General features: G+C 41.4%; 1 protein-coding gene and 1 pseudogene across 14 annotated transcripts in view; one reads left to right on the top strand and one right to left on the bottom strand.

Moving 5' to 3' along the window:
- The window catches only part of Rufy2 (RUN and FYVE domain containing 2), a 33659-nt gene that overhangs the window by 2701 nt on the left and 13925 nt on the right, over positions 1-17033 (bottom strand). For 8 of the 14 annotated variants that reach the window (XM_021259477.2, XM_087185480.1, XM_087185481.1 and 5 more), the window contains 9 exons: positions 14477-14578; positions 14234-14350; positions 13460-13627; positions 12369-12466; positions 9800-9919; positions 6528-6657; positions 5665-5759; positions 1664-1712; positions 44-121 (listed from right to left, as the gene is read on the bottom strand). In XM_021259477.2, coding sequence (XP_021115136.1) covers positions 44-121; positions 1664-1712; positions 5665-5759; positions 6528-6657; positions 9800-9919; positions 12369-12466; positions 13460-13627; positions 14234-14350; positions 14477-14578 — 957 coding nt within the window. Of the gene's footprint in view, positions 1-43; positions 122-1663; positions 1713-5664; positions 5760-6527; positions 6658-9799; positions 9920-10554; positions 11643-12368; positions 12467-13459; positions 13628-14233; positions 14351-14476; positions 14579-17033 lie in introns of those variants that run through there. The other 6 variants (XM_087185485.1, XM_087185486.1, XM_021259475.2 and 3 more) reach the window with 2 other exon arrangements.
- Positions 16066-16495, top strand: LOC101700393 (transcription and mRNA export factor ENY2 pseudogene; annotated as a pseudogene).

The following is a 17033-nucleotide window of genomic DNA, read 5'->3' as shown; positions in this document are numbered from 1 at the left end:
AAACTTTTTGTACTAAAAGCTTTCTATTCCCCGCCTCCTTTACCTTTCTCTTAGAGAGTGAAAATTCCTTTTCACAAAGCTTACAATGTGTTGCTTCTTTATCCTTCAGCCAAACCAGTCCCTGTAGTAGGAAGAAAAGTGAGTATTAGTGCTCAAAATGGTAACACAGGGCTGGGGATTTGGCTCAGTGGTTCTACCACCTGCCTCTCAAGTGTAAGGTCCTGAGTTCGATCCCCAGTACCAAAAAACAAAATGGTAACACTAAAAATTACATGGGAGGCCAGGTATCATAGTCCACACCTGTAATCCCAGCACTTGAGAAGCTGAGGCAGGAGGATTGCCATTAAGTTTGAGGCCAGTCTGGACTATATATATAGGGAGACTGTCTCAAAAAATTTAAAAAAAAATTTTTTTTTTCACCAAGAACATTTTATAGCAATAGATTGTGAAGAATCAAAAATAAGAGGTTAGGGATGATGGTGTACACCTGGGATTCCACCACTCTGGGAGGCTGAGGCAGGAGGATTACAAATATGAGTGAGACCCTGTCTCAAAGCGAAGTAGGGGAGACAGGATGTAGTTCAGTGCAAAGGCCCTGGGTTCAATCCCCTAGCACTGCAGGGGAGAAAGGACACTGAAGAGAGACGCAAGAGACCAATGTGAAAGTGAGCAGAACTACATTCACCCTGGTAAGATAAAACTGATGAATCAAAAGCAACAAAAGTGCTGGGCATGGTGGCTCATGCCTGTAATCTCAGCACTTGGGAGGCTGAAGCAGGAGGATTGTCTTGGAGTTCAAGGCCAGGCTGGGCTACATAGTGAGACCCTGTCTCAAAAAAAAAAAAGCAAACTGTACTACAGGTTATTTAGAAATAAATCCTAGTAGACCAAAATAATTGAAAGTAGCTATCTTGGGTCAGCTGGATCTAGGGTGGGTAAGGGACAAGGGAGTGACTCTAAGATTATTTTCATGGAACACTTTGATAAACTGGTAGTTTGGGGTAGGAAATGTCACTAAAGCGCTCACCCTACACTCTGCTTTCTCCTGTATCACAGAAGGGATTTGTGGGAGCAGATGCCCTGACTACATGCTGATGAGTGGTACCAGCCACATCCACACAGATTTAACATACTCAGTGTCCAAAGTGACCCTAGAAACTCCTAAATTTACTTAGGAAGAGGAAACAGAGTCTCAGGATGTGTGACTTGCTGAAAGTCACAAACTGCAGACCATTTAGTAAGAAACTGATATATGATCTAAAGGATTAAGTTCAGAGCACTTGCAACTCTATCATGTCACACTGTAGGGCAGTGGTGAACCATGGCACGTGTGCTGCCATGGGCTTTGCATCATTGAAAGCTTTAAAAGGTTCGCCATCAGGGCTGTAGGGAAATGGACTGACATTCTGTCTGAGGTCAGCCTCCATCAGGAAGACTATACTAGTGATGCGACGGCAGAGGTAAAGGGAGAGCCAGGCCCCATGGGTTTGTTGTCTGATCGCCACTTGCTTGCTGCACAGGGCCATGAGCAGACCCGGCCAACACCCTCCTGAGCCAAGCACCCCAGCTCTGAATGCCTTGGGTTACATACACATTGCTTGGCTTTGTGTTGGAGATGTTCACACAGATTTACATGTTCTTGAGAAAAACATTTTCTACTTACTTGCAAGGCTTTGTTAGCTTCTTTTATATCTTCTATTTTAAGTTTGGATCTAAAAAGATTAGAAACATCCACATTTTAGTACCGAACCTGTAGTCATTCATTAGCAAGGCACTAGCTTTTGGCAGGGTATAAAACTAGCTGGGCGTGGTGCCACATGCCGGCCAGCTACACTGAGGGCACAGCAGATACAAGGGGTGTGGAGAAGTGAAAGGCTTTGAGAGCATAGTGATGCTTCTTCACCTTTTGAAAATGCAAGAGGTGACCAAAAGATACAGTGAATGTTTAAATTTTAAAGTTAAAAAAAAGTAAAAGACATTTCCAAGAAGGATGGGATAATCATGTTAGAAGTGAGGGAGTATATTTTGAGTATAATTTTGAAAGGGATTAATGGCATGTGTCTTTTACTATAATACATTTTTCAAGGTTTTTTTTGTTTGTTTGTTTTGGTACTGGGGATCGAACTGGGGTCCTTCTGCTTGGGAGGCAGGCAGCAAATACATTTTTAAAATGTAAACATTCACAGCATTTTTAGGGCCAGGGATTTAGCCCAGTGGCACCACGCCTGCCTCAAAAGCGCAAGGTCCTGAGTTCGATCCCCAGTAGCAAAAAAAAACAAAACAGAAAACACTCACAGCATTTTATGATCACCCCTCACTGATCAAACATTTATACCAATTTCAGTCAAAAGCATTATGGTGTGGCTAGGCATGGTGGCACATGCCTGAAATCCCAGCACTTCGGAGGCTGAGGCAGGAGGACTATTGAGGTCAGCCTGGGCTACATAACAGGACCCTGTCTCAAAAAAATAAAATAAGAAATGCTCTAAGAATACTTCAAGAATAAGCCAGTGAGAGAAAATACTTTCTTATTTATTTTTGTTTTTGTTTTTTGGAATACTTTGTTATTTAAAGTGTTTTTCTTTTTCTTTTTTTTTGGTACTGGAGATCGAACTCAGTCAGGTCCTTGTGCTTGGGGGGCAGGCGGTGGAACCACGGAGCTAAATCCCCAGTCCTTTTAGTGTTTTTCTAATTAATGTTAACCACTTATGCAAACTGCAGGTCCAAAACATCAAGGTGAGAGAGTAAGTTTCTGACCCAGTGCCTCAGTGTACAGAACAGCAGCTCACTTACCAGCTGCGCAGTCACCCACATCTCCTAGGGGTTGTGGGACTATTTTACCGCAGGGTTAGGGGTGGCTTAAGCCTTTGTTGCATATCTGGGTGCTGACAGAGAGATACTTATTCCTGAGTCATATTAACGAATACTTTCAAATCTAGGATTACCTTCAAAATACATAGCACAAAGGTAAGTTTAAGAACAACGCTGAAATTTTAATTTTGCCTTTTAAAAATTTAAGACTCAAGCCAGGCCTGGTGGTGCACACCTATAATCTCAGCACCCATTCTATAGTATAGTATGCTCCCACCTCATTTAAAATAATATCTAAGTTGTCAACTTTTGCCTTATGTTGATTATACTATTTTTTTTTTTGGTACCGGGAATCCAACTCATCCCCAGCCCTAAAATAATATCAATGGGGGCTGGGGATCTAGCTCAGTGGTGCCGCTGCCTGCCTCGCAAGTTACAAGGTCCCGAGTTGGATCCCCAGTACCAAAAAATAATATTTAAATGGCCTACAAAGCCAAAAGCCAGTTAGAAAACAATGATTGGGGGTCAACCCACTTTTCGGTCCCCCTTCTGTCTCTCTTAGACAGAAGCTTTCTTTGTCTCAATAAATTTTTTGTACTTTTCAAAAAAAAAAAAAAAACAACAATGATTGGGTGGCACTTAGGAGGCGGCTGAGGCAGGAGGACTGTGAGTTGGAGGCCAGCCTAGCTAAAATTAAGATGGTCTCAAAAGACCAGAAAAAGCAATGATCCGTGCTGACAATCTAGTATGCACAAGACCCTGGGCTCAATCCCCAGCACAAAAGCTGACAAAACCTCGGTCCCTCACCACCTCCAAGTTTTGGAAGAACTATTCTTGCTACTGTGTGGTGGGGAGAAATGTGTCCTTTGTGCTTATTTCAGTGTGACGACAGGAATGAGGTGGCAGAGAGGCAAGTTGGCACATCCATCCTACGGAGGTATGAACCTGCATGCGCTACCAGGGACTGAACCCAGGGGCAGCAACCACTGCTCTACATCCCCAGCCCTTTGGATTGTTTATTTTGAAACAGAATCTTGCTAAGTTGCCAGGCTGGAGTCAAACTTGCAATTTTCCTGCCTCAGCCTCCCAAGTAGCTGTGCACCCAAGTAGGTGTGCATTTATGCACCCACCACTAATACATATGCTCAACTACAGAAGAACAAGCATACAATGGACTACCCACAGGTTAGGTATGCAAGTCAGTATGTAAGAAAAAGAACTTAGTCAAAGTAACCCCTGAAAACCCTTCCATAGCCCATACATTTGGTACACATTGTGTGGTACACTAACCTTCCCCCTAAACTGCCTGCAGATTTTTAAATTTGAGAAAAAAAAAAACAGACTAAAGGAAGTACCAAGGGCTGGGGATTCAGCTCAGTGGTTTCACTGCCTGCTGCACAAGTGCAAGGACCCGAGTTTGATCCCTGGTACCAAAAAAAAAAAAAAAAACTAGTAAAGGAAGTACCAAGTCCAAAGGTAGCTCCTCAATAGTGAAATGACCACGCATTTAATACAACTGCAGTCTCCGGTATGAAGTAGAGGGCAGTGACAGGAACACTGGTCTCCCGCTCCACTCTATTCCATTTTAACATTAAACCATGCCAATCTGTCGAGCTGCGAGGACCAAACACGGTCTCTGTCAGCACAGGGCCTGGCACAGGGCAGCTCAGGCAACACCGGCCAGCAGAGTGCATAGGAAATGAAGTCCGAATGCTTAGCACGGTCTGACCAAATGCTCGATAAACAGCTGTCAGATGGAATGGGGTCTTGTTCATCAGAGCCACAGGGCAAACTATTCTTTGAAAACCTATAGAGACAAAAAGAACTTTGTTCTTTTTTTTTTTTTTTTTTTTTTTGTACTGGAGATCAAACTCGGGTCCTTGCGCCTTCGAGGCAGGTGGCAGAACCATTGGGCTAAATCTCTGGCCCATGTTCTTTTGACAGTGGATATCTCCTTTGATGGGAACCCTTCTTCTGCTTTTGGGAACTGGGCTCATCTCTCTTATGGGAATCCAGTCGTCACTGTCTCCATTCAAGTACAATCTCCATGGGGCTGAATCTTTACAAATGACACAGGCACCGCCATGTAACTCATCAGATTTGTGCACATAGCTGGAATGCTCACATGCAGACTCACTCTGAGGTTAGCTAACACTGCAAATTGATATTTGGGCAGAAGGAAGCACTTGTTTTTAATTTTGTACCTTTTTGTGGGGGGGGGGGGATGGTGATACAGGGTCTTGCTATGTAGTTCAGGCTGGCCTTTAACTCACTAGGTAGTCCAGGCTGGCTTCTAATTTGCAGTGATCCCCTGCCTCAACCTCCCTAGTACTGGGATTAAGGCGTGTGTCACCATGCCTGGCTCTAATTTTGTACCTTTTTTGTGCTAACTTTATAACTGTAAAACAGCAAAGAATTTTATAAAGGTGAATGGATTATGGGCCACTGTAGTTTTTTATTTTTAGTTATCTGTATTAAAAGTAAATTATTTGTAAATGTGTCTGTGGTACATTCAGTAAATTAACCTTTCTAAGCTTACACCAAACACCTGGCCACACATCAGGTTTGTTGAGACAAGGTCTTGCTATGTAGTTCAGACTGGCCTTGTATTCACTATGTAGCCCAGGCTTGCTTCCAATTCACAGCAATCCTCCTGCTTCAGCCTCCTGAGTGCTGAGATTACAAGCGTGCCCGACCACACCTGGCTTATTTTTTAATCTTTAACTTTTTTGTTGTTTTCTTTAATAGTTCCTATCTTTTTCTTGTATTTAAATTTTTCTATCTAATTGGTTTGGTACATTCATTCCTTTATAAGAGTTAATGACTACTTAATTAAAGGAAAATGGAAATTACTCGCTAAGTTTGTTGCCGAGTTCTTGAAGAGCTTGTTCTTGTTCATGATATATTTTTTTCAACTGCTGATTTTCATCCTGGAGATTAAGGAACTCCTTCAAAACAATAAAAGAGAAAATGCAATTTAAAAGAAACAAGCTAGATTGTATATATACCATTAATTAGGAAGAAATCAATAATCTTGAGCTTTTTATAAGAAACACAACTATGTGCCCAAAGCCCTTTCCTATCTGCTGTATGTTTTGGTGTCTACATAGGATTTCCCTATGTAGTCCAGGCTGGCCTCAGAACTTGGGGTGATCCTCCTGCCTCAGCCACCTGAGTGCTAGGGTCATGGTGTGCACCATCACACCCAGCCTTTTTTTTTTCTCTACCTGCTGTATCAACTATTTTCTCTTCCTTTAATCTCCTTACTATATTCTACTCCTTCAGATGAGTACTATACAGTGGACACTCAAGTTATGACTGACCTGACATACAATGAATAACTTGGGTTACCACTAGAATTTTAGTTTTAACTTACAAAGTTTTGAGTTACAATGGTCTCAGATAAATATTGACCCTTATAAAGAGTTCTGGAAGGAACATTACAACATCCTTTCCTGTGGGGTTAATTGAGAAATCCTGGGCCAATGTCTCTCTAAGGACACTAAGATCTGCCTGGAAGAAGGTACAGCCTAAGATTATACAGGAGAGACTTTGAAGGCAACTGACCCACCTGAGTTACAACCAGCCCTCCCAAAGGAATTGAGTTCATAAGTCAAGAGTTCACTGTATCCTATTTCCTCGTATAAATGTAGGTTATATAAATTATCTTTTAAAGTAAGTTAACATTTAACATTTCAAATTTTTCCACTCCTAACTTTTTTAAGACTGATGATCTGTTGGGTCTCGTTTCGGAGCTGAAATAAGGCGTCCTTCTCCTTTTGAAGGTCTTCCTGAAGTGTCTGCCTCCACTCCTTCTCAATCTTAAGGTCGGTTTCCAGCTGCACCCTGGAAGACAGCAACACAGAGCTCGGCCGCTGTCCCCTCCCCTGAGCGTCTCTGCTCGCCTGCTCTGGCCTCATAATGCCTTCTGCAGGTATTGCGGGCAAGAGTATTTTTAGTGTACAAGGTACACCATACACAGGACCTCACCTCTGGCCTTCCCTCCTGTCCCCAAGCGCTGGGCCACAGCAAATGCCAGAGAAGGGTGAGCTCATCTGTGAAAAACGGCCCAGTGGGACTGAGGGCAGCAATACAGGGAATTGACTAAGTAGGTTCTGTGCTCCATGAATTTTTTTTTTTTTTACACAAATAACTAATGATTATTCATGACAATTGCAGCAACTGCTAATTCAATTTAAGATCAGTAATAACAAAATCAGTCCTGGTATGGAGTGCTAATCTGTGGATTACTATTCAAAGCTGACCGATTGATTACCTGCCCCATCTAAGATCAGGAGACACTGAGGAAAAGTCTACACTGCCTGACGATGCCGGCTCTCAGGAAAGCACTGCTATGTCTCTCCGGCAATAGGGCCCAGCTGACAAAACGAAAGCAAAGCCCTACCTTTTCTTTTTGTTTTTTTTTTGAGTCGAGGTCTCATTATGTGGCCCAGGCTGGCCTCAAACTTGCAATCTTGACTCTGCCTCCAAGGGCTGCGGTTACGGCTGTCCCCCTAGGCCCAGCTGAGGTCCTGTGTTTCAGACTGATCCCCCACTAAAATGTTTCCCTTATTATTGCTCGTAAGTGGGTATAACAAAGCACATATTCTAATAATACTAGTTTCTAATAATTTACATTTCAATTTTAATATTAAATCTCATAATATTCTTTTTTTTTATTTATTTATTTATTTATTTATTTATTTATTTATTTATTTATTTATTTATTTATTTTCTTTGGTACTGGAGATTGAACTCAAGACCTTGCACTTGCGAGGCAGGCGTGGTGCCACTGAGCTAAATCCCTGGCCCTAAATCTCATAATATTAAGCAGATCACAGAATCACAATAGCATTTTAATATTTTTGTTCTTCTTTGTATTCTTATTGTTTTCTCATAGCTAGCCATTTCCATTTATAGCCACATATTTCCTACTGGAAAATATTTTAGATTTTATTTATTACAGTACTAGGGGTTAAACCTAGGGCCTTTGCACTGAGCTATACCTCCAGCTTTTCTTTCTTTTTCATTTTAAGACAAGGTCTCATCTCAGTAAATTGCCCAGGCTGGCCTTGAACTTGTAATCTTCATGATTCTGTTTCCCAAGTAGCTGAGATTACAGGCATGCAACGTTGTGCCAGCTTAAATTTTAGAATTCATATTTCAAATCAAGTTAGGCATAGCACATTCCTATTACACCAGCTACTTGGTAGGCCAAGGCAGGAGGATTATATGTTTGCACCCAGCCCAGGCAATTTAATGAGACCTTATCTCAAAATAAAAGGAGCTATGGGCCGGGAATTTAGCTCAGTAGCACCATGCCTGCACTGCAAGCGCAAGGTCCTGAATTCGATCCCCAGTACCACAAAAAAAAAATAAAAGGAGCTGGGATGTAGCTCAGTGGTAAATGTGTGCCTAGCAGTTTGAGGGCTGGGTTCAATCCCCAGTACGTTCAAAAACAAATAACACAAAAACCCCACCACTTTTCTGTGTTCATGTGAATATATATTTAATGGTTTTCATTACTTTTATTAAAAATGGAATAATACTTGGCAACCTGACTGCAAACCTCTTCTTTTTCTTTTTTCTTTTCTTTTCAAACCTTTAAAAATTTTTTTGGTACCAGAAATCGAACTCAGGACCTTCTGCTTGCTAGGCAGGCATCATGCCACTGAGCTACATTCCCAGCCAAACCTGTTCTTTTTAAATTCAGGATCGGGCCGGGGATTTAGTTCAGTGGTTCTGGCACCTGCTTCGCAAGCGCAAGCCCCGAGTTCGATCCCTGGTACCAAAAAAACAAAAACAAAAAAAAGTCTGCAGTTAAACTCAGTATCATATACTGACATCCTTCCTAGTTGTGCTACATAGGTCATATAAAATATTAACAAAAGTGTTCTCAGAAAACTGCATGTTCTATGATGATATAAACTTGTGGTTATAAAGGCTTGCACACACCTGTAATGCCAGACTTTGGGAGGCTGAGGGCAACACAGTGAGACCCTGTCTCAAAAATTTTAAAAAGGGCTGGAGATGTGGCTCAACATGAAGGCCCTGGATTCAATTCTCGGCACCACCAAAAAAAAAAAAAAAAACACCACCCCTTATTATACACAATACCTAATAGCAACAGCTTAAAGTTAACAGCAGAAAGAATAAAATTTTCTAAGGGAAGACAGCAAGAGGGAGTTGAAAGTGGTCTGTAAATAAATAGAATAGGGCTGGGGATTTGCCTCAGTGGTTCCGCTACCTGCTGCACAAGGTCAAGGTCCCGAGTTTGATCCCCAGTACCAAAAAAATAAAAAATAAAAAAATAATAAGTACTGAGCCACGGATTTAGCTCAGTGGTTTCACCGCCTGCTGCACAAGTGCAAGGACCTGAGTTTGATCCCTGGTACCCGCCCCCCCCCCCAAAATAAATAGAATAGCCAGGGGCCGGGGATTTAGCTCAATGGTTTTGCCACCTGCTGCGCAAGCCCAAGGACCCAAGTTCAATCCCCAGTACCAAAAAATAAATAAATAGAATAGAACAGCCAGGCGTGGTGGTGCACACTTGTACTCCCAGCATTCAGGAGGCTGAGGCAGGAAGATCGCCACAAGTTTGAAGCCAGCCTGGGCTACATAGTGAGTTCGGGGCCAGCCTGAACTACAAAGGGAGACCCTGCCTCATACCTCCCCCCAAAAGGAATAAAAACATAAGTAAACACAAAATATATCAATTATATTTTCCGTGTGTGTGTGCGCGCGCGCGCACACACACACACACACACACACACACACGTGCATATGGTTGGGTCAGAACCCCAGGGCCTCTTAAACACTGGGTAAGCGCTCTACCACTGAGCTACGTCCCCAGCTCAACCTTTTCTTGATTTCTAAAGTGGATGTACTAGCTGGCGTCATCGGGTAAATAAAAACTTTGGTATTCTATCATTATGTGCAAAAATTGGGGATGGGTCAGGCATCCCCACCCCCCCAGAGCGACACTCACAGCTGCCTCTCCTTCTGCATGATGCGCTGCTGCAGGCTGGCCGACTTGCTGAGACACTCCTGCAAATACTTCTCATCCTCGCCTTCCGCTTCTGTTTGCGCCTTCTCTGCTTGCTGCAATCTGGTGTAATTCAAATCAACTTTGGGTAAAACTGAGGCTAGAACTAGGGTGTAAAAGGGTGAAGAAGACAAATAAAAGAAAAATGGGGAAATAGAAACATTTCTAAATGAAAACAAAGTTTGGGGGAAAACTCACAAACTCAAATGTGAAAGAGCCACACAATGTCTCAAAATTGTTTTGTGATTTTTTTTTCAACACAACATATAATATGCCTGGAATACTATCTTCAAATTTGTTTATTTCTTGCTCATGATTAACAGTGCAAAGCAATACAGACTTTACAATTATCTGGAGCAGAGCGAACAAACTCCAAAGTATAGTAGGTATGTTACTGCCTTTTGACAAAACCGTGAAAAGCATAGCGTGTGTGTCTAAGCAGGCGAAGAGGCCACCTGGTATTTGTTATGCTAAGATGTAGAGGCCAGGAGTCCAGACTGCTACAGCAGAGCAGAGGCCTACAATCACTCCAAGGAACAGGACTGTTACATAGTTACTAAATGACGCCAAAGCTTTGTATATGCGCATGTGTGTATGCATATTTTTTAACATTCAAAAAGAATCTAGTGCTATTCCACTTCATTTTCTAGAGGTCATTTTCCCCTCAACATTAAATATTAAAGATTAGCTTAAAAATGTGATTTTTACTTTTTCTGTTTTTATTAGCAAATCACTGCTTGTCCCAGGGCTTAGCTCCTCTCTCCACCCCTCTTGGCCATCAAGACTTCTGACATTTAACTTCAGTATTTTATAAGAAAATATTTCCCAAGATTCAAGAGACGTCAGTTCCTTGGAAGGAACCACAGGGGACGCTTCGGTTTAGCTAACCAAAAGCCCTGCCTCTCCCTTTCTGCTTCAAATCAGACTCATGGGGCAACCCTCAGGTATTTCAGGAATATAAATGCTGCTTTCAAGGAAAAGAGATTAACATTTAAGTGATCTCCAAGTTTAAACTTAAAATTAAAATGTTAAGGCAATGGGGGTGGATCCAAGCTTTTCTCCTAAGGTCATGGAAAGTAAAATGAAAGAGTGAGGTAGGCCCTGAAGCTGTGCTATCACAGAAGAGGGGAGAGGGGACTGGGAGCTGAGGGCCCAAAGCACAGGATGATGGCCAGTCTGGGTCAGAAACTATTTTATTTTATTTGGTACAGGGGATTGAACTCAGGACCTTGCACTTGCGAGGCAGGCAGTGGAACCACTGAGCTAAATCCCTGGCCCGGGGAACTATTTTAAAGCATATTAAAAATAGAAGTTAGGGAATCCTTAGGCAAAGAGCAGGCTAGGGTAGGGTCGGGGGAGACATCTGTGCCAACACATGTGAAACCAAGGAGAACTTATTTTTAAACAATTTCTATATTTTCCATCAAAAAGTAGCTGAAAAGATAGAACTATATCTGGAAACCGGACCTCCAAATGGTCACTGCTGCCCTCAGCCCTGGGCACAAGGTGTGAGGAATGTGTTTATGGAAACCCAAGTACAAGGCTCTGCCCTTGGCAATATACTGCCCAGGCAGAAGATGAGAAAGCCTCTGAGGCCCTCCTAGCGACTATTCTTTTCTATCTGACATCCTAGCTGAGCGTGGGTTTCCCTTTAGTCTGCCTAGGCGCAGGTGGCTTTCAGAAAGAGATGTCCTTGACCAGCTTGTACTGGTCCTGAGTGTCACTGCCGGCACACTTCACCAATGACATTGCAATCATCCTAGTTTGTGTTAACAAATCATTGTCACTTCACGATGGAATGAACAGAAATCAAAGACAGAAAAAGGACAGAAAGATGTCCAAAATGTAAAAATGGGGATAAAGAAAAAAAAGAAAAAAGAAGAAAGAGGATGTCAATAAAAGAATATTCATGTCAATAAAGCATTAATAGTTATGTTTTTCATAGGTAGATTCAAAGAAAGCAATGGTAAGACATATGTCGACACCAACATGACAGGGTAATGGAATACATTACATTTTCCAACAATAAAAGTGAAAAATGCCAATATAAAACGATTCAATTTAAACAAAATTGTATCTTGGGTTGAGTTGAGGGACCTGGCTCAAAGAAAGTGAACTAAACTGCTTGTTCAGGATGCTTGATTTCAGATACGGAGATGGTGAATGGCAAAGGATATGACAATCAATATGCATGAAGCTCAATCAGGGATAATCCCACCATGTATTTTGTTCATTTATAATTTTTCCGGGTTTTTGTGTATTTGTTTTGTCATAGATTGAACCACAGAAAATTGCTGATATTAGGCCTTTTAAAAAAATCTACAAGATGGTAACTTCAAACAAATCAACCTAATATAAAGCAACTGAAATTACATGCAAATTCTGCTTGGCTTAAACAAAAAACACATCCTAATCTCTACTTCCTAATGGTTTCTGTGGCAGGAGTCGAGAGTTGAATAAAGAAAAAGGGGAGAGGGGGAACAAAAAGAAACTAGTATTGGAAATGCTGTACCTTTGTTCCAGCTGTTTCATGGCTGTAGTAATTTTATTGGTTTTTTCTTCTAGTCGGGCGATTATTTCATTTTTTTCTTTCAAGCCATCTTCAGAGCCCTATTTATAAAAATGTAAAAGCTATAGTGGTTCAGATTTTTAAAATTGAATGTTTATAAGTCTTTTGCAGTGGGACCGTTACTTTGAAATGAGCAGAATTACTTTGTACATTAAAATAACTATGATATACTGTTACTAGTCTTCATTCCAAAAATAATAAATAAAAAAGATTTCATTGTTTTTGGAAGACAAGCATTTCAATCAAAATCACAACTTTCTCAGGACCATACTGTATAAGGAAGTTTATCAAAATGCTGTGCATATTTAGATTTAGAGTTTTCCCCAAAGACATAATTTTTTTTTCTTTCTGTACCAGGGATCGAACTCGGGACCTTGCACTTGCAAGGTAGGTGGTGGAACCACTGAGCTAAATCCCTGGCTCCCTGAATTGTTTCATAATGCTGAAAAGCTGACAGTATAAAGATTATGTCGGGCTGGGGATTTAGCTCAGTGGTTCCACCGCCTACCTCGCAAGTGCAAGGTCCCGAGTTCAATCCCTGGTACCAAAAAACAAGAAACAAATTCAGGCCTGGGGTGTAGCTCAGTGGTAGCGTGTATGCTTAGCATGTGCAAAGCTCTGGGTTCAACGTTCAGCACCAAAAATAAAAAATAAATTCCCATAAGGGTTTTTGTTTGTCCTTTGATGTATCTTTATTACTTTTTTTCTTTTTTTTGGTGGTGCTGATGATCCAACCCAGATCTTCATCCGGGCTGGGCAATCTCCCACTGAGCTACCTCACAGCCCACATCACATTTCTTAAGCTTCTATCTAGGAAAAACAAAGAAAATAGACACTGGGTTTTATAACCAATATGCACAGTTAGAATGGCTTAAAAACCATATACTTCCTACAATTTTCCATTTATATAAAAAGAAGTCAGCCTGGGGGCATAACTCAGTAGAAATGCATTTACCTAGCATGCATGCGGCCCTGGGTTCAATTCCTAGAATGCAAACAAACAAACACTGCAAGAACTTTGGAATAGTCTTTACCTGGAGCTTTTGATACATCTCTATGTTGATGGCTTTGACTTCCTCTAGCTGTTGGCGAAGGCCTATCAGAGTGTCTTGTTTTTCATGGATATCTTTCTCCAGCAGCTTCATGGCAAGCTCGATCTCATGCTTCATACTGACTTGTACAGACAGCTCATTCTCCACCTCCTGCAATTTCAACACATCTTCAATTCCCATGCCACTTAGGGTGTCAAAATCAGATGTGAGACAGTTAATGAGGACAGATTTCCCACTAACCACTCCTTTTAAGTCCACTAATGACAATCAACCAGACCTATAACATAATTTTATAGTTTCAAATGTAGTTTTTGCTAAAAGGAAAGCATTTTTTAGATTCTGTTAATCATCACTACTCTAATGGTTCCAGAATTAAGTACTTTTATGCCTCAGAAATTCAGTATTTTCAAGTAAAAGCAAATGAATCAGCCTGTATAAGACCAAAGATAACTCAAAACTATTTTTTCTTTTTTTTGAGACAGGGTCTCACTATGCAGTTCAGGCTGACCTTGCACTCACTATATAGCAGAGGCTGGCCTCAAACTTGCAGTGATCCTCTTGCCTCAGCCTCCTGAGTGCTGGGATTACACATTTGTGCCACCACACCTGGCTCGAACATAACTCACAGTTTGAAAACACTCTCAGGGCGAGAGCTTAGAGACTGAGAATATGTGGGGAGTTTGCTGTCCCACATTTAAAAAGACAAGGCTGCAAGAGATCTGCAGAGTTCTGCTAAAGCAACCGCAGGGGAGCGACCTGCCGTAACTGGGACTCATCTCGAAGCTGCCGCAGGGCATCGTTGTACATCTCGTCCAGCCCCTGCCGAGAGTGCTTGTATGTCTGCAGCTCAGTCTCCACGTCCACTTTGGTGACCTAGGAAGAAAACAGCCGGCTTCCTACTTTACAGTCACAAGTATCGCCAATGCAGCACAGGTTCAAAGAAGTCCTGGAAGCAGGAGCTCCTGGCCCAGCTCTTCCGACAGATCGAACCACACTCACCTCCAGGTGCTGCTGTGTTTTCATTAAAATCAGCTTATTTTCACTTCGTAATTGATGGTTTTCTTCTTGGAGCTTAATGATGTTATTCTTTGCTATTGCTAACTAAAATTATGAAACAGGGACAAGAAAAAAATGGAACATCTTTAGTTATACTTGCTTTACAGATTACGTTCATGGCTTATAAACAACAAAATATAAAATCCTACAACCAGCAAAAGTCTCTTATGTTGACAGAAACTTTCATAATACAAACGTGTTATTTCAGATTTCCTGTGTACTTTTTTTTTTTTTGGTACCAGAGATCGAACTTGGGTCCTTGCACTTGCAAGGCAGGTGGTGGAACCACTGAGCTAAATCCCCGGCCCCTTGTAGTTGAATCACATTATACTTTGTTATTTTTATTTTTTTTTATTTTTAGTATTGGGAATCGAACTTGGGTCCTTGCGCTTGCGCAGCAGGCAGCGAAACCACTGAGCTAAATCCCCGGTCCTATACTTTGTTATTTTTTTTTTTTCTTACATTCTTTTATTGGTACATTTTAGGTACTTTGTTATTTTTAAACATATTATGCTTACCATATTTTCATTATGTCCTGAATACAAAATACCTAAGCATCTAAAAATTATGTGATAAACAATACTGTACAGACTTGGGTAAGACACAACATGTACAAGAAAGAAAGTTTTGCTATCTCTGAAAATGTAACGCATACTCATGGGAACAGAACAGAATGTCCTGTGGTTCTGGACCAGGAATAGGAGCTTGGGACTGACATAAAAGCACTCTTACTATCACAGTTAAACATGAATGAGTAGGTGGCTTGGATCTAAGGCCCATAATAAAAAGAGGGATCCTAGAAGCTGGTCCTGGTGGCACATGTCTGTAATCCTAGCACTTGGGAGGCTGAGGCAGGAGGATTGCTGTGAGTTTGAGGACAGCCTGGGCTACATAGTGAGTTCCTGTCTCAAAAAAGCAATATAAGTTTACTTGGAATTAATAATTCCAAACCCTTTACTAGGCTATAACTTTTTCTTTTTTGCAGTTTATTAAATTCTTTTATTGGTACATTGTAGGTATACAACACAATTACACTTCTCATTGGGAATTGTACCTTTACATATAATGCATCTTGGTTCTTATTTTTTCCCCATTGACTGGGCTATAACTTAACCCGTCCCCACTGGCTTGAACTACCAGTGGGACATGCATGACTACACAAGCCGCCCCATGGGGCAGTCATACACATATGGCCCCACTGTGACTGTGTTAAACTTCCCAGTGCACCTAAGGTCAAGAAGAGGTACCACAAGGGCTGGGGATTTAGCTCAGTGGTTTCGCTGCCTGCTGCGCAACCACAAGGACCCGAGTTCGATTTCTGGTACCAAAAAAAAAAGAGGTACCAAAAAAAAAAAGAGGTACCATTTAGTCAGCAGCTCTACACCAGTCCCCATCAGGAGTCCAAACATGAAAATAAAGATGCATTCTTAAAAAGTCTCACATTATAGGCAAGGTGGCGAGACCCCGCCCCGGAAATGAGTATTCTAGCTTTCTGTATGCTTAGGTCCCTGAGCTACTGAGGGTCTAAGTCCAGGCAGGCAAAGAGTATGGTTAGCAAGAACAAAGATGCACAGATGAGAGCAGCGATTAACCAAAAGTTAATAGAAACTGGAGAAAGAACGCCTCAAAGAGTTGCTGTGAGCTAAATTAATTGAATGTGGCTGGAAGGATCAGTTGAAGGCACACTGTAAAGAGGTAATTAAAGAAAAAGGACTAGACCTCGTTACTGTTGATTTCTTGGTGGCCGAAAGCACTCCAAAAGGCAGAGCCCTGGTACCTGACAGTGTAAAGAAGGAACTCCTACAAAGAATAAGAACATTCCTTGCTCAGCATGCCAGCCTTTAAGGTTGAATTAGATTGTTTTGTTCTGTGGTTCTATTTCTTTTTTTTTTTTGGTACCGGCAATCGAACTCGGGTCCTTGCACTTGTGCAGCAGGCGGCAAAACCACTGAGCTAAATCCCCCGCTTGTGGTTCTATTTCTGAAAGTAAAACTGGCCATAAATTAGAAATCAGCTTCCCAAAATAAAATCCTTTTTTGTCTGATGATATACAGTTTTCAGTAATGATGTATACACTGTATTGATTTTTTTCCCTAAATGTGTTATTTTATTTACTTTTTTGGTACTGGGGATCAAACGCGGGTCCTTGTGCTTGTGCAACAGGTGGTGAAACCACTGAGCTAAATCCCCAGCCCCCTAAATGTGTTATTTTAATAAATATCTCATAAAAAAAAAAGATGCATTCTTAACTATAAACACGCAAATTACCACGTGTTCCCTGGTTTTGGAAAAATCAGGTCAATTCTAAAAGAAGAATTTTAATTAACATGGAAGATAGAGCTCACTAAATAACACTAAAATAACAGGCTCCTTCCTCTGGCCTAAATAATTCTGCAAATATGAACCAATAATTCTTTGATTTGATAGTCTTTTTTTTTTTTTTCCTGGTACCGGGCATCAGGACCTTGCACTCACGAGTCAGGCGCAGTGCCACTGAGCT

This window comes from Heterocephalus glaber, unplaced genomic scaffold (genome assembly GCF_053883595.1).
Source record: "Heterocephalus glaber isolate CG9 unplaced genomic scaffold, H.glaber_assembly_v1.0 deba00001497, whole genome shotgun sequence".
NCBI classification, from domain to species: Eukaryota; Metazoa; Chordata; class Mammalia; order Rodentia; family Bathyergidae; genus Heterocephalus; species Heterocephalus glaber.
Note: the sequence above shows the minus strand (reverse complement) of the source record. Positions and strands in the feature narration are given on the sequence as shown.